Source organism: Daktulosphaira vitifoliae, unplaced genomic scaffold, assembly GCF_025091365.1.
Source record: "Daktulosphaira vitifoliae isolate Bord-2020 unplaced genomic scaffold, ASM2509136v1 Scaffold_3, whole genome shotgun sequence".
Lineage (NCBI taxonomy): Eukaryota > Metazoa > Arthropoda > Insecta > Hemiptera > Phylloxeridae > Daktulosphaira > Daktulosphaira vitifoliae.
In genome coordinates, this window is record NW_026099574.1 from 13397075 (window position 1) to 13415598 (window position 18524).

At 25.2% G+C, this 18524-nt stretch overlaps 2 protein-coding genes across 5 annotated transcripts in view; both read right to left on the bottom strand.

The window, feature by feature from the left end:
* The window catches only part of LOC126902742 (nuclear receptor-binding protein), a 41103-nt gene extending 35825 nt beyond the window's left edge, over nucleotides 1-5278 (bottom strand). Inside the window, exon 1 of the mRNA XM_050680342.1 lies at nucleotides 5275-5278. The gene's annotated coding sequence lies outside the window, so the exon portion shown is untranslated. The remainder of the gene's footprint in view (nucleotides 1-5274) is intronic.
* On the bottom strand, nucleotides 1340-17979 carry LOC126902754 (uncharacterized). 4 transcript variants are annotated; one of them, XM_050680358.1, is made up of 5 exons: nucleotides 17717-17979; nucleotides 17513-17587; nucleotides 17294-17382; nucleotides 2042-2091; nucleotides 1340-1890 (listed from the first exon to the last, which is right to left on the bottom strand). In XM_050680358.1, exons 1-5 carry the CDS (start codon nucleotides 17789-17791, stop codon nucleotides 1589-1591), a joined length of 591 nt encoding a protein of 196 aa, XP_050536315.1. In that variant the 5' UTR covers nucleotides 17792-17979; the 3' UTR covers nucleotides 1340-1588. The 4 variants fall into 4 exon arrangements, with proteins under 4 accessions (XP_050536315.1, XP_050536316.1, XP_050536317.1 ...); XM_050680359.1 differs by lacking the exon at nucleotides 17294-17382 and adding an exon at nucleotides 2510-2598 and having other exon boundaries at nucleotides 17717-17978; XM_050680360.1 differs by lacking the exons at nucleotides 17294-17382; nucleotides 17513-17587 and adding exons at nucleotides 2510-2598; nucleotides 2729-2803 and having other exon boundaries at nucleotides 17717-17977.
* Nucleotides 17980-18524: the final 545 nt, after the last annotated feature.

The window sequence follows — 18524 nt, forward strand, 5'->3', positions numbered from 1 at the left end:
TATGTTCCTTATAAAGGTAACAACTCTTTTTTTTTTTTTTAATGGCAACATATATATTTAACTATATAGCTTATAATAGATAATATTTTGATTAATAAAGTTACTTATCGATTACAACTTTTGAACCAGTACATCGGAATTTATTAGAATTTTTATAGCTAGTCGGGGCCAAGAACTGTTAAGATAAAAAGTCATACACGATCACTAATATACTAGAGAAATAAATTTAAATCTACTTAACAAATTGATGACAAATTCAATGATTATTTTTAATACGATTGACAGGTATTTGAGAAAATAAATACTGAAGTCAATGGAGACAGGTAGATAAGAGCCATAAATTCAAATAACCCAATAATCAAATTTAGCGTCATAGATGTATAGTCAATCTACATAAGACAACCAATCATCACATAAAAAATCAACGAATCTAATATTTCATGGTAGTCAATTTTCTATTATCATCAACATTTAAGTTCAATAATAAATTTTAATTTAAACAAACAAATGGTCTCCTATAATATAATGATTTTAATTATTATTATAAATAATTGTTTATTATTTCTAATCAAATTAGTCCATTTTTTATTGTTTAATCAACTTTTTTATTGGCTTAGTTTATAAAGGAAGGATACTTCCTTCCTTTGATTTTGTTTTAATAATATTTAGTCTATTCATTTATTTTCTGGAACTAGTACAGGATAAAATTTTTAATAATTATAATATCGTCCCCTTTTCATAAAAAACATTTGGAAAAATCTATTTTGGGCAAATGGTTAAATTGTTTTGCCCAATAAATGAAAAAATTGATAATTGTTAGTGATATTCCATAGTTATTGTGACTGTGATGGAATGTATTATATATAGGTAAGTTATTTTGTACTTTTGTCGTTTAAAGGCTTATTATTAATAATTATTTTGTATACAATTTATTAATATAAACACTTTATACACACACACACACACACATATATATATATATAATTGTATTGTTATGTACTTATGTACTATGTGTAGTTGCAATATGATATGTTAATATATTAATGTAATATTTATATTTTATACATAAATTGGAGAATACTTTTCCATGTGTAAGAATAGCATTACGTATGTTTCCTTTTACTTAAGCGACCAATTGAAACTCATTTTGACACATCCGTGTGTAAAAAAGTTAGCGTATACAAAGTCAAATATTTCGCAGAATAAATACACAGGCCATTTTAAATATTAAATCAAATCTCAATATGATATTAATTATTAGAAGGATATTTGAAAACTATGATAATGAAATAAAGAAAAAGTTACATTAAAAAATAAAATGTTATTATTATATGTTTTTATTATATTAATTTGCAGTTTGAAAAAAGATTTTTATTATTTTTAATTATTTAACAATTTTTAGTTATTGATAATTACATATTATAAGCATAAAATATATAGGAAATATTAAAAAATCTCGATAATAGATTAAATAATTAGTGTAGTATTAATGTTGCTAATTGGTGGATGAGGGCATAAATTAGAGGTATCAAAATTTTTAAAAACAGCCTAGTTCATTATTGTTCATAGAATCTTACATTGTCGCACATTAAATGTTGTTATTGGGTACAAATATTTCTTCTTTAGTTGCCACATTTTTTATTGAACTATTAACAATTTCAGTTTGATCATGAATCGGATTATATGCTAATTCTTGTTCATCACTCGGTGTTGGAACACTATCTAATTTTGGTTTCGCTATTTTGCTCTTCTTTTGTGAATTATTCGATTTTATAGACAGTCTTTCTTCAACATTATCCTTAAAACTCTCAGACAATTCATGTTTTTTGTATTCATCTTGAATGGTATGGATATACATAAACAACAACCACGCGATTTCAGAAATAAACGCTATAAAATTAAAATATGTTTGGTATAAAATGTAAATATTTGACACTTTTTCCTTGGGTTATTACAAGATTTATTTTTTTAAATTTAAATTTAAACGAATTGGCTGAAAATTATTCTTAGGAAACATATTTGTTAACACAATAAAACTTACCAAGAAAATGTATTATTGAGTACAAGCATCTTAAATAGAACCATTCAGAACTAAAAAAAAGTAGTGTTGTAAGCTGTAATAAAATTCTATACATATTAACAGTTATGAACTTGCAGTTCTAAGGTCAAAAATATTAGTGGAAACAGCCATAATTTTTCTCCGCTAATATCAAATATATGATTTTGGTCAATTACATGACCTTTTTTTATTTAAGTTTAGTATTCAATTGTGAAGATCATTTAAATATTGATTGGATTTTCTTTGATGGTAATTTTTTATTATTTTAATTTAAAATTTTGAATCTGTCTATAGATCAATCATAAATATAATTAAAACACCAGATTATTAATATAACCTAATTGTTTATAAATTTCTCACATTTTAGTTGATTTTGATGATAGATAGATTTAAAAAAAAGACGTATTTAAAACTATTGAAGTATACAACAAATGTGAACGTTGAACTTACTTATGGGTTTGTATAAATAGACTGAAAAAGTCAACACAGCATCCCACAGATGCAATAGCCAATGCATATTTTGTTTGAGAAACGTTTTTCTTAAATCATATACAGAGAATTACTAAGTTAATTGATTAATAATCATAATTTGTTGATAATTAGGAACTTGTACATTAAATAATTTACTACATTTTAATAAGAACATTTAAATCATTTTTGTGATCTTACCAAAAAAAGCGAAGCTGCTGCATAAATACTACCGAATATTTGCAATATACTAATGTAACCAATACACGCTAGTACCTATTAAAACAAAATAATTACTTTATTTACTTGAAAAATAAGCCATTCGATGACAAATTTTAAGTAACATTGATTAATTGTCATTATATTTTACATTCTATTTATGTTAGGGTTACAATTTATACGTACAAAACATATTCCATTAAGAACCAATGCATAGTTGTGAACTGATGAATTTTTTACTTTAAATTCAAATGTAAACATAATGAAATATCTCAACTACAACTCATAAATATAGTAATTTTTTGTTAATCATTTGATCCACTGTCTGTTAAAATATTTGCATATACAATGTTTTCTAATAATATTTCATTTACCAAGGTAACTAAACAATACTATTTTTATTAATTAACGCGTGCTTTAATATGTAGTTTATCTTCAATACAAACTTATTTTTATATATTATCTAAGTGTTTACAAACCACTTTTGTAATTATCAGTTGTAAAAAATCAATATTTTAATGAACATTTTTGGTATATTATATTAATGATAATTAATCATTTTTAGCTTCGATGCTGAGAAGATATTAATTTTACTATGATGTGTTTTTTTTATTATTTTTTTTTTTTGTGTCTTTTACCACTTTTTCTCAGCTCTCACTGAACCGATTTCTTTCAACGATACGTTAAAAGATCGAAAATCGTATCTAGTCGAGGACATTACCTTTGAAAAATGAAAAAAGTTCCCTCGTTCCCCGTAAATGGAGGAAATCACCAAAAAAATTACAAATTTAATAATCGCTAATTTTCGACATTTTTACTTAAAACTTTTTCAAAAATTAACAAATCAATATACTTTTATTTTTATAGATGCATGATGTCTTTACCTATCATTTGGTATATTTTTTTTATAAATCTGACCTTTCACCAGCCCACGGGGGGGATTTAAAATGACAACTTTTTTACAAAAAATTAACTTTTTCAACTTAAATTTTGAAAATGTTACGGAAAGACTGGCACTTTTATATATATCTTAAATTAAAGCTAATGTAATATACTTTATCATAGAATAAAAATTTCGGACATTATTTCGTCTTCAAGGTGAAAATGGCTACGGAATGCTATTTTTGTGTGAAAATTCTCAATTTTATTTTTTACATTTTTAACTTTATAATGCTATAACTTATTGAAAAGTGTATGGATCAATACAATTTTTTTGTGAGAAATAATATTTATATCCCTCTTTCATTCGACATACTTTTTTTTTAAATAACACCATTTCTCTCTATAAGTATATTCATATACACTTATAATCAGAATATTAATAAGGAAATATCAGATCATGTAGCTTTTGGAATAATCCACCAATTTTTTAAAATTAAACACAATCTACAGATTTGCATCGAAGCGTCTTTTATGATAGTGATTTTAATCACTGTCAGATATCATTATACTTGACCCAACTATGCTAAGTCACCACTGTGCCGCGACCTCATGTGCTGGGTTTTTTCTTAGTAAATTATTTTATAAATATTCTTCTTACAAATCTCTTGATTTTATTATGATGCATTTTAAGTAAAGTTTAAGAGTTGACAAGTACAGTATTGCAAAAAGTATAATTGTTTTGACAAGGTAGTTGCCGCCATTTCAAAACTCTCTCAACAATGTTACTCCACCTGTGTAATTTATAACACGTGTGTCCAGTTTTATCTGTACAACCATCGGTTGTTCATTTATATGTCCAATGGATGCGGTGCAGGATAATGTGTTTTCAACTTCAAAACTTGTGCTCTTCAGTAACAAATGGGATCATTTTCACAGAAAATGCAAATTTTGGCAACTTCCTCCTACTAATGGTAAACTCGAGACATTTGTAGCCGCCTATTTAGTACGTGTTTAATGTTTGTCGTGTTTTGTGTCAAACACTTGAATATTCTAAAGCGGCACACGGCAACTACGTAGAGATATTACACAAACGTGTTCATAATTTCGACAAACGACGTGTTAAGTGGCAACTCATGCACTTCAATTTAATGTTGTTGGTCGTTAAAAAATAGGTTATATCTTTCTTGGACCATGTGTTAATTATGAATGACATAGAATCGTTGTAATTACAAGTGCACTTTAGTCATAGATTACTATAAATACACTAAGATCTTATTCAAATCTGAATCTAATAATTGTATTGTGGTAATTTTAATATATCTTTCAACTGTTGCGATTAATAGTCAGAATTAATTTGAATAATAATAATAAACCGTTATCAGTATACACTCATAACAATTTTTTATGATACAAATTTTACAGTTTTCATTATAAATACTAAATTAATGTCTCATATTAAACCATACAGGAATATTAATAACTTCCTCATTGTCTAATAACTAATGAAACTTGTGCTTTCAAATATTGATGTTTTTCGCTTTAACTAGTAACTCATTAAAACGATATCAAATAGATATAATCTTAATTGTCAAACAAAAACGGATAAATAAAGTAGGTTACATAAACTCTAATGTTAGGTTCATAACGACTTCACAGTTAGATATTTCTGTTTAAAAGTTGTATTTTTCAATTTTGAAGTCAACCAATATAATTATGAGCTACATTTAAACCCAATACCTATCAGTAAGCGACAAATGTTATGTAATGATGTTATTGGTTTCTTTTAATATTACTGAAGTGGTTACAATTCAAAACCTCCTAGACAAAATAATTGTAACCGATTTGATTGTTCACGTCATTCCTTACTTCAAGTCATTTTAATTGAGTTAGGCATCCCGTGACTACCCCAATAATAATATTTTATTTAAGTTAAAATGTACATACGTATTAAACCACACACTCCATACGACCTCAAAAATAAAACTGTGAAACAAGAAGCAGTTATATTACAAAAGATTCCATACACGACTAACCTCTCACTCTAATCCTTCAATAAGAGATCTCTTAAAAAATGTTTTTTCCGATAACCATCGCTTAAAGCACAAATGGCACAGAGATGTATTAATTTAAGTTGCTAAAAATAAAAAAATAAAATAATAATAAATAAATAAAAATATTAGGAAAGTATCATTAATAAATGTTTTCGTTAAGCAACCATATTATAAATTTATTTTAGCAAAATTGGAAAAGGGTAATTAATACTTTTATTCTATATTTATTTATTTGGTGTAAACGCCCAGGTGGGCTCAAGTACAGTGACAATAAAACATTGTTAAAATAAGATACAAGTATGTTACAATTATAATTAATTAAGTACATAATATTAAAATAAATTTACAAAAAAAGAAAAGTGATTTAATGATATGCATCAGGCTACTAAAATCAGTGTTTTAAGGAATACAAATCATTCATAATAAACAAATCAAATTTTAATTTATTGCACTCTCTGGCTATTCGATCAACAGGGTTATTAAAACCGTAAGATGTTCGATGAAAAGGGATTTCAAATGTAGGACAAGAACGTGAATTAAATTTTGGAACGTGAAAGTTTATGGATTGTAATAGTTCTGGACAGATTATAGCACCATTTACTAATTTAGAAAGAAAGCAGACGTCTGTATATTTTCGCCTATTAACAAGGGAATCTAAGTTAAGGGAAGCCTGTACAGAATTAAGTGATATTGACTCGGAAGGGTTATTAATAAAAATCATACGTCTCTTATATGCGATTAAACGTAAAAATCTTCTTTGTACACGCTCAAGCGATTCTATCAATCCGACTTGTGAAGGATTCCAAATAACTGAGCAATATTCTAACGTAGGTCTAACTAAAGAAGTATACAATGTTTTTAGACACTGTTCATTCTTGAATTCTTTGGTATTCCTAATTAAGAACCCTAGAGTTCTTAGGGACTTCACACAAATATGATCAATGTGTGGCTGAAATGATAAGTTGGTTTTATAAACTACCCCAAGATCATTAATGGTACTAATATCCTCAATTTGATTATCAAAGAGATATTTGGAACGGATATTGCATTTAAAAGAATTAAAAATCTTTAACAAGTTTTATTTAATTTTAATTAATTAATTTTTATTTATGTTAATTAGAAATATTCGCTAAAAAACTTAAATACTATTGATACGTTCCTTTTATATTTATTTTCTAAGAGTAAATCAAACTATTTAGAATATAAAGTTAATCTATGTTAAAATTAGTTCTCAAAAGTTGATGAACTTTGCATTGTTTTAATGAACGAAAAATAAACTAAGTAATACGTAAAATTATTTTATGAGCTTTGCAAATAGAATTCAAAATTTTAACCTATTCTTTTAGATCATATATGCATTTAATCTCAATATTTTTCAATTTTTATGTGGACAATTAAAAATATTTTTTAAAAAATGTTTACATTTAAAAATTAAGAAAATGATAATTTAAACTACAATAAAATGAAATTTTAATATTTTTAATGGTTTAAACATGATTCATAAAAAAACATTTTGATTAAATATATTGTTTTAATCGAATTATGTTTAATTTCAGTTGTTTTAAATAACTTTGGTGGCCTACCTAGCTCAGTCGTTAACGAATCATACCTCGATGGGTACACACAAAAAATATTAAACTTGTAATAACTACAACTAATAATAGTCACGGGTCGAGTTGAGTTTTTTTGAATTTACGTCAACTATAATGGACTGTTGAACTGGATATATTATGTTTAACATTGATATATTTAAAGATATGAAATATAAGAAGTTATAATAAAAATATCACGTATCCTGTTTTAAATTCTTACGTATTTAAATTTATTTGAAACTAAGTTTAATTACAACCAAAATTCTTAAGAAGAGAAATTTGTATTCCACATTAACGTTTTAAACTAGTGTTTTTTTAACTATGTAAAAATAGTTAAAATCAACACTCCATTAGTCTAGGTGAAGATCCACGTGCAATTGTGTATGATTATAATACTTAGGATTAAATAAATGATATATTTTTTCTACGCGTACACCCAAAGAAAAACCTCAATCAAAATTGAAAGAGAAATTTTATCAAGGGTTTATGATAATGTTTTATTAATACGAACAAAATAACTATTCTTATAAATAATTATTGTTCAAGACAAGAAAAAAAAATATCATATTGATAAATATATCATTGATTCAATAGTAATGATATATTTATCAAATTGAACAATGAATTTATTATACAGGGTGTTCAGTAAGTCAGGAAACGGGTTTCTATTGTTCTCATTGTTTGTAACAATGAGAACAATAGAAACCCGTTTCCTGACTTACTGAACACCCTGTATAGATCGAGGTTTTTCTCTGGGTGTAGGTACCGAAGTTCAATTCCGTCGCTCTAAGTATTGTAGTTTTCCCGTCCTCTCTGGTACAACCAATAGTTTTTAGAGAGGATGTCAAACATAATTAATGATTAATGAAAACAAGAATAAAACAATAATTAAAAAATAAAACGTTTAAAATTACGAGCTTTGATTAATTAGTCCCAATTGTTAACATAAGTAGTATCTTGTGTAAAAATAGACCAAAAAAATGAGTTTAAACTTAAACACAATTCTATTCATTTATGAACTAATAAAAATATTAATTGAATTAACTTTACTACTAAAATGTAAACAATATTAAGATATAATAGCTTCTCATAAACTTTTACAAGCTTACAATATGTATTGTGGTGTAATGACTTCAATAGATAAACCTTTTCTTCTAGTTAAAAAATGTACACATTAATATTGGTAAACTTATTATAAAAGAATATTGTTTTTCTAAAGAATTTTTATATATAATGTATAGTAGTTAAAAAACAGTTTTACACTAATAGACTTTATCTAAAATATTAGGTATTTGAATAAAATAAAATTTAATTAATCCAAATCAATGCATACTTATTATGCTGAAAAAAACCTTGATTATAATTAAGTTTTTATCTACGTAGAATTAAAACATACTCTGATGTTCTTAAAATGTTTATATGAATTCATTGTTTTTCAAATTATTTAACTCAAACAATTTAACTTATTTTAAGTATTATTGTGTATGTTTTAATTATACATAAGTCCCACGCACGTAGGTGTGCATTACAGTGCAATAACAATATCAGTATATTCTAAAGTTTTACTTTGTTAATAATGAATAATCTTTTGTTGTTATTGTTACCATATTGCTTTATGGTGTTAGAACTTATAGAGGTTGACACTGAACCGTCTCAACTATATGAGGTCATGCAGAGGTTTGAAAATAATTAATAATGTAGAACTTACCCACAATAATTTTGTATTTACTCAACTTGTTTCAAAATTTAATTTTCTGATTTAATTAATTGCTTATTAACTCTTGTTACGAAAATATTTTCACTAGTTCTAAACTTAAAATTTAAAATTGATTAGATGTTATTCATGAAAATACGATTTTTTATTATTATCTATTTATTGAATTGAATAATAAAACTTAACAATTTTATCAAACTTAAATTAAATAAAAATGCTGAATAACGTTCAAAGATAAACATCACGCTGTGATCGACCAGTAACACAAAAATACTGTTGTGAAACAATTAAACTTATTGCATTACAAAAAAAAAACTGTGATTATTCAATCTTTTCAACGTACTTCTTCAAAATCACATTGCGTTGTCTATTGTTAACTAGTAAAACATTTTAATAGCAAGAATAATTTAGAACTGAATCTAATCAACTCAAAAGTTTAGTGAAAACAAAATACAAATGATAAAAGTTTTTAGATAAAAATTTTATCTAATATATTGCATGATAAATTTGACAGTTCTTAATTATAACAAGGTTTTAAATATATTTGTTTAAATATTTCATGTACAGAATTAATTTTAAAATTGATCAAGAAAAGCAAATATATATATATATATATATAATAGTTAAACTAATGTATAATATTTTGTTGTTATACATTAAATTATTTAATGATTATCTTTATCACAATAAATGGTAGACTATTAATTACCACTTTGGATGTTTACTTTTAATTGTAAAATAATAATTATTATTATTTAAATTATTTAAGAAACGATATAATATAAACAATAACTACTATTCAATTAGAAGAAAATAATAACCAATTACATATTTTATTTACTTAAAAATTGTTTAAATATTTATAAAAATACTAATTTAAGTAATATATTTTTAAATATCATTTTAAGGGGTAGAGTAATTTTAAATATCACTTAGACTTAAATGTGAAATTTTTGGTATCGTTTATAATTTTGATAAATTTATTTATATATTTTAATAAATCGATTTTTTAATATTAACCCTTATCTTGGGAAATTAGATTTTTAGTAATAGTTTAAAAATATAAATCACGTTTTCTTATGGTAAAATTAGAATGGAAAGCTTTAGCAAGGTACGTAACAAACTATTTATTGTCATTTTTTCAATAGATTTGTTTTGACATTTTAAAAACAATTCCGAATTGTTTTAGAGATGGCTGATTGGACTACTCTCATCAATTCTATAAATTAATGTTTTAAACTACACTTAAAGACTGCACAAAATAGATAAAAAGGCAATTAAAGTGTTATTGAATATTATGTTTAAACTAGAGAACAATTTCATACATATACAATTATTTTTCTATTTTTTCTATCGTTATTTATTCACAAACCATGGTGCAAAAATTTTTTTGAACATGAGGTTAAGCAACGCACACAGATGGCGTAGCGTCGTCTATGTTTGTCTATAATAAAAAATCAAGCACATACATAAGCAGGTCGACAGTAGAGGAGACAGCATGTATTGTGTTCTTTAAAAGACTTCAGGGAGAACATATTTTATGTATTGCTGTAATGATTACACTGCAGTGACCTTGATACTTATTTGTATGTACACGTAATATTATAAATAGACAAATAATTAAATTGACAATTACTAGCGTGTAAATAATATGATTAAGTATTTTATTCTTTTGTTTATGGAACAAAAGCACAACGTTTTAAACTTAATAAAAGCAAGTTATTCAAAATAATAACTCGAAAATTTAAAGAGAATAGTTTATAAATTAAATGATTGATGAAAAAAATCTTCGTGATGTTAATTTTTTTTTTAATAGGATAAGCAAAATTTCAATACAATACATACTTTTGTATTCGAAAGTATATCAAGATAACTTAAATATATTTAAATAAATAAATTATTTATTTAATCTAATATTTATTAATAGTTTGGAAATTCACATATTTTTATTAAATTGTAAAATTTTATATATGATAAGTATTTTAAATTGTACGTATTAGAAATTTTGTTTTTTTTTTTCAAATCTAATTGCAGTTTATTAAAATGAGCGACGGTGCTACAAAAATATTTAGAGGGGTATATTTCCTAAACTTGCTGAGTTAGCATTTTAATTTCTGATTTGGCACTGTTGAAGAAGTTGAGTACCTAAATTATTTTTAGTCATCATATATATAAAGTAATATTTCATTAATTAATCTTGTATGAAAACTGTAATTTCACCGATTATAAACTTTAAGCTCTTAGTCTTCTCAATGAGAAACTTTGGGTTCTAGGTAAGATAATATAATTATTCGTTTTTTTTTTTGCACGTGACTAATCGTATTTTATAAAAATATAGAAGGTTGCATTAAATTAAAATAGATTTTTATTGGTTAGCAAATTTGGTTGGGAGGCGACCAGACCCTACTCCATAGGACCTCTTTTAACTACAAAATTAAATATCTACATAATTAACAGAGACTAATCATAAAAACATGAAATGGGAATAAGGTAGTGGAATATTTAGTTCTTTGGCGCCCCTAGGTTAAATTATTCTGCTCCTTCCTATTACTTAGTATCCAGTATTTCGTGTATGTTTATTATTATTTCTAATAAATATTTATTACACTATAAATGAATAACATTCTTAGATGTATACAATTTTTAAGACGATTTTTATTTATATTTAAATTTTACATACAATATTTTTTTTGAATACGGGAGAATTTATTTTAAATTATTATGTTTATTTGAAAAACCCCGTAAAAAATTGTTTTAAATAAATTTAATAATAATTTTGAACTCATAATACCAAAAAAGCAACATCTTAAATAATGCTGCCCAAACCTACGGCCTGCTTGGCATAATTATAATTACTCCACTGGTATTAGACTTAGAATTGATATACGATCTGATGATTGTCACTTCAGGGAAGTGGAAAAATAATTATCAATATTATTTCTATCGACATTTGTACTATAACTTAGCGAACACAGTTAAATTTATTTATTCAATACAATGAAAAACTAATGAGCAAATAAAACGTGTTCATTTTTCATGTCACGTGTAGTGATGTAATGAAAGAGTATATTTTGGCAATGTCCTTAACGGAAATATTTGCCATCGAGTAGTGCGAGTCTGCTAAGAAACTTATTAAACCATCATAATCAGCTTATGCAATAATGATTATTCATTAGACATGTAACTTAAACTAGTTTTAGATATTTTAATTTTTTTTTTTATGTTCTCATGTAACAATGCTCAATAGGTCAATGTTTTATATTTTATTCTTAATGTATTACAAAATACAACTATAAACATTGTATGATATATTTTCCCAAACGAAAGTTTAACTTGTATTTGATCGAAATGGTTAAAAGAAGCAATAAACTTGATATTTATCAACAAGTTGGTACGTGTTATGAAAACAATATAAACTGAAAAATAGTTATAACAGCTTACAGCTGAATACGCAATACTAGTGCATTAGTATACTTTGTGAAGTAAAAATGATACGCATCATTCGACTATAAAAAAAAAGAAGCTGATTACAATGATAATGTACAATGATTTAATTTATTGGATATTAAAAAAAGTTTCAACGTTTTGAAATTGCAATAAACGTGGTCGGAATTGTGTACATTACTTCAAACAAATTTAATAACTGTATCTGAAGGCCCTACGAAAAGAAATAAAATTACTAATAAGGCGTTGACTTGCAGTATTTATAAATCGTAAGGTTCATTGCAATCTTCGGACATTACACGTGTACTACTTTCGACTGTGTACATTATTTTTAAACTGCCATCGGGTAAAAAATATTTGTTGTAAAATCTCAATGCGAAAAAAACATGAGCGAGTAAATCCATCGTTGACGCCAAGTTCGATGAACCATCATCAATTACCATAACAATATGGTCTTTTATTTGCTCAGACGAATTGTTCTGCCGGTAAACATATTGTGATGCCTGGAGAAGTTCAACGTTTGCTCCTTTTTTACATTCGTCGGCCGAAAATAAATGTGCATTGTGTAGATGGAGTCCGAGAAGTACGCGGAAATGGTTCAAGGACAGGTACCTTTCGTATGCTACGACCGCTGCCGGCAATCTGCCCATGAAAATGAGCGCGCCGTACACGACATTACAAAAACAATGTTGCAAAATACTAGTGGAACATGTCACGTAATCGTTTTCAAAACGGAAGATTTTTTTTACTTCATGCTATTTTTTTGTTACTTGTACAATTTTCTCTTTGTAACTCTCGGTGAAATCGAACACGAATGTTAGGAACTAATGGTATTAATGGTACATCCAACAAAAACATTATTATTATGGTTTTTAAAGCAGTTTTCAATTACAAACCGCAATAAAAATAATAATTTATTTTAATTTGTTGTGTATTAGAAGCGCCTTTACTAAATAATTTTAAAAATAATCGTACAATTAAGTCATAATACGAGTTGATAAATTCCAAATCATTACTTTCCTAGCAATCGTTAGAACTGTAGATTACTAAATGTTAATAACATTGTCAGTGATTAATAATTATGATGGCTACTACTGAAAATATGATTCAATTTATACTACGTGAGATGACTTATAAATAATACGGCAGAATAAAGTTTGTAACTTGTTTGCTATTATTTTAAGACCATATCAAGCCCAACGTTCAAAAATAATTTTTCAAACCGGTTTAGATTTTTAATTTATTAACTAGGTTAAATATCAATCAAACTCTCGATTGCCATTTCATCTTTGATGCAAAATTAAATGACATTGGTTTAAAGAAAATTCTCTATTTATTTGTGTATGAAAAATAACAACACATTGTTATTTTTCAATTAAATCCCAATTTAAGTTTAAAATTAACGTCTACAGGGAAAGATTAAAGAGGGTATAATTCTGCACCAAAAGGTAATATATTTTGAGTCTATAATTATTATTTTTCATAAAAAAAAATTTATGTCGTACCAAGAGAGTAACACAGTGGTGTCACACTCCCCTGGTTGGGACGGTCATAGTCCCACTGATAATTTAGTTTATCAATAAATTTGTAAATAAGCATCGCTATTTTCTACAAAATGATTCATTGTATAAATAAAATGAATTTAAGTAAAAAGACACATTGCAAAATTTCATATGGAAAAATAAGCTTCATATAAATAAATTAAGATCATTAATTCTCATGTATAAGAATTTTTCTTTATAAATTTGACTTTTATTATGTTAATTAAACATATAATGTTAATATAACTATGTGAAGGGATGGAATATTATCTGTCCACATTTTATCCATATTTATCGAAGCATATTATAATGAAGACTCAATAATTTGCCCAACTGGTTTTCCTAAATCCAGGAAGTGTAACTTACATAACTAAAATATACGCTTTAAAGATTTTTTCCGCCATCAAATCAAACAAACTAAATTTCAAGAATAAACAACGTAGATCAAAACAATTACCAGTTGTATTGGTACAAGTTGTGAAAATAAATATTTGTACAAATACCAATTTGAGTGATGAAAGATATTGTCAAATATCATAACACTAAATGACCATCGTTTTGAGATTAAAATAAATGTATTTAAATATCAACTAATTGGAGGAAAAAATTTTCATTTAAATTACAATTTTTCGAAACATAACATTTCAATTTTTATGTTAATGTTGTTAAAATAAAAAAACCTATGATAAGGAGTTGACCATGATATGATGCAATAATTTTCTTTAAATAACCCTGAGAAAATTATTAATAAAATATCATTTTATTAATTCAGAAATTATATATTGTATATCAATTGCATGCAATTGAAAATATATGTGATAAATTATCTTAAGGAAATTATTTATGTTGAAGAAATTTATTTACAATGTCTACCACTGCTTAATCAACATAGCAAATTGTTCATATTTGTTATCCTCCCTCTCCGTGTAATTCATTAAATGGACACTTTTAGTAATTTTATAAATCCCTACGACAGAGAAATTAAATGTACGTTGATTAATCAACAATTCCGCTACCCTTATTTCTTATACTAGTTTGGAATTCAAGTTGTTTTCCGGTTGTTTCAAATTAACATAAATATTTAAAAACAATGTACTAAACATGCTTAGAAATACATTAAAAAATTTCATCAGCTTTTATGAGTAATCGGATGTAAAAATATAAGCAAGGTTATGACTATGCAATAATAATTATTTTGTAATTAAAATCTTGTCTAAAATATTGAAACAAAAATCATTAATAGTAAATAAATATTACTTTTAAGAGTAGTATTTAATATAATAATTGTATTCCTAATTTAAAAAAAAATCAAAAAATGTTTTTGATTGATAAAATAATTTTGTTAATAATACAATAAGAAAGTATAATCAATTTTTAAATGGATTTTTATAATTGAAAATTATAATAAATAAACTTAACGTTGTTAACCCGTTTTTACAACAAAAGGTCGTTAGTCTTAACGGCTGATATTCTTTTTTTATGACTAATTAGTAGATCTGCAAAAAGAACTGTTCTGTAGTAGTGCTGTTTTTAATCTTTATAGTTATATCCGATCTGTTTGAAATATTTTTGAATTAACTACAAGTCAGGACATTCTTTGCATAGGACCATGTTCGAATTATTTAACACATTAAAAATTATTACGCATTCACATTTATGCATTTAACACAATTTTGATTCTTTATCTTCAGTTCACTGACGTTTAAATGTTAAAAACATCGCTTTTACAATACATATGTGAATCTTTATTTATTAAAAATTTTTTTTAATAAATAAAAGAAATTCAAAAATTGTTGGTAAAAACTTATTAACCAGAGAAAATTTGAATCTTTAAAATTATGTATAGTTCTGACTACGAATTAGAAAGTGATAAGGCTCTTGTAGTGAAATTCTAAATAATTACTGTTGTAGTTACCATTGTTTATTTCATTTTTATTATATTGCATATTTTTATTTGATTTGTTTACACATCATATTTAATTTATGTCATTTGTTATAAAACTATATGCACATACTATTACCATAAAATGTTTGCAATTGGAATTTAATTCTGTAATAAAAAATATTATCACTATCATTATTAAAATTCACAATGATTATCGACGTAACCACAGAAACACACAATCTACTTAGTTTACGCAATGTAATAATATACAGTATAATAATAATATTGTTTGTACTAACAGTAGAAGTCTTTATCGATTATCGTCGTTACAGTATCTATTTTATTAATCATAAAATTATCCTATCAGTACAGTTTTTTAGATTTTTTACGCTATACACTATTGATATTTTTTTCCAAGTAATTAGTTGAAGCTATAATGTGTGTTAAGTTATTCTTCAAACTTTATTTCAATTAATTAGTTGTTAGTATTTGGATTTTAATGACAATGAACAATTTCTGATTTTACCTTAACGTAAACCAAAATTATAGAGAATAAATTAAGCAACTCAGACGTGGTCTACGATTACGTTTACTCCTAATGTCAACTTAAAGATGTCATCAACCTGTTGTAGACTAGACCAAACAAGTGTAATCACCAGATTAGACTAAGCTGCAAACATTCTTCATTTTTCGAAAATAAATTATTGCAAAATTCCCAAATTAATTAATAGAACCCATTTGTTTAATTTTTTATTGAGGTCTTATTCATAAATGCATACTTGGGTTGTAATATTTATAAATTAACATATTTTTTTTTTTTGTAAATATATATTTAAAATGTCGTATGTTTAAAATAACATTTAGCGTTTATATTTTATTATAATGCCACGTTATAAATTAAATTAACATTTTGGAATTTAGGATTTGAAGGTTCTAGCCGATGGCATATAGTCTTCGCAAAAATACATGGGATTTCGTTATTGACACTCGTTGTTCACGTGAACACAAACTTTACTACATTTGACCCTCTAAATTGCCAACTCGATTCCACATAATGTCTCCATTTAATCTGTAACAGACCGGTCTGTTTTTGCGTCTTAGAATTCTTTACAATTATAAACCTGAACCTGAATCGTTGGTGTACAATCTCCTATTAACAAAATGCTACAAAGAGTAAATTTTATTTACAAGATAATTAGATGTTATTTATAATATATTTTTGTAAAAAGTCACTACATATGTACTTTAATGTTTATATATGTATATATTTTTATTTTCATATATCAATCATAAATATAATTAAAACACCAGATTATTAATATAACCTAATTGTTTATAAATTTCTCACGTTTTAGTTGATTTTGATGATAGATAGATTTAAAAAAAAGACGTATTTAAAACTATTGAAGTATACAACAAATGTGAACGTTGAACTTACTTATGGGTTTGTATAAATAGACTGAAAAAGTCAACACAGCATCCCACAGATGCAATAGCCAATGCATATTTTGTTTGAGAAACGTTTTTCTTAAATCATATACAGAGAATTACTAAGTTAATTGATTAATAATCATAATTTGTTGATAATTAGGAACTTGTACATTAAATAATTTACTACATTTTAATAAGAACATTTAAATCATTTTTGTGATCTTACCAAAAAAAGCGAAGCTGCTGCATAAATACTACCGAATATTTGCAATATACTAATGTAACCAATACACGCTAGTACCTATTAAAACAAAATAATTACTTTATTTACTTGAAAAATAAGCCATTCGATGACAAATTTTAAGTAACATTGATTAATTGTCATTATATTTTACATTCTATTTATGTTAGGGTTACAATTTATACGTACAAAACATATTCCATTAAGAACCAATGCATAGTTGTGAACTGATGAATTTTTTACTTTAAATTCAAATGTAAACATAATGAAATATCTCAACTACAACTCATAAATATAGTAATTTTTTGTTAATCATTTGATCCACTGTCTGTTAAAATATTTGCATATACAATGTTTTCTAATAATATTTCATTTACCAAGGTAACTAAACAATACTATTTTTATTAATTAACGCGTGCTTTAATATGTAGTTTATCTTCAATACAAACTTATTTTTATATATTATCTAAGTGTTTACAAACCACTTTTGTAATTATCAGTTGTAAAAAATCAATATTTTAATGAACATTTTTGGTATATTATATTAATGATAATTAATCATTTTTAGCTTCGATGCTGAGAAGATATTAATTTTACTATGATGTGTTTTTTTTTTTGTTTGTCACTATTTTTTCTCAGTATATAGAGTACGAGTTTGACAAAGGAGAACACGTGGTAGGTGAAATGAGGAGGTCAGTGACAAAAGGCGAGGATTTGATTGGAGACGTGGAGAGTTTTAAGTATTTAGGGTCAGTTATACAAAATTAATTAAATTTAATATTTTCATAAGAGACATAATTATAATTCATTTGCTATTAAAATTCCTTATTTATAAAACGAGTTAATTAATATTTTTGCGAACTTCTAACGTTATAAGTGTGTTAATAATTATTTTTTATGATTAATAATGTACTTAGTTTACAACGTATATATTTATGTATCGATTAAGACATATCAAAGTTTTTATTTGATATTTTTCACACTTTTTTGTAAAGCT

What these genes read in the sequence shown, in the direction of transcription:
- LOC126902754 (XM_050680358.1), bottom strand. Translation starts at nt 17,791, where the DNA reads ATGTTTACATTTGAATTTAAAGTAAAAAATTCATCAGTTCACAACTAT. An exon ending in CTATTTATACAAACCCATAA is followed by an intron (nt 2,092 to 17,293) that starts GTAAGTTCAACG and finishes ACTTTTTTTTAG; the next exon opens with TTCTGAATGGTTCTATTTAA. An exon ending in CTCAATAATACATTTTCTTG is followed by an intron (nt 1,891 to 2,041) that starts GTAAGTTTTATT and finishes TTAATTTTATAG; the next exon opens with CGTTTATTTCTGAAATCGCG.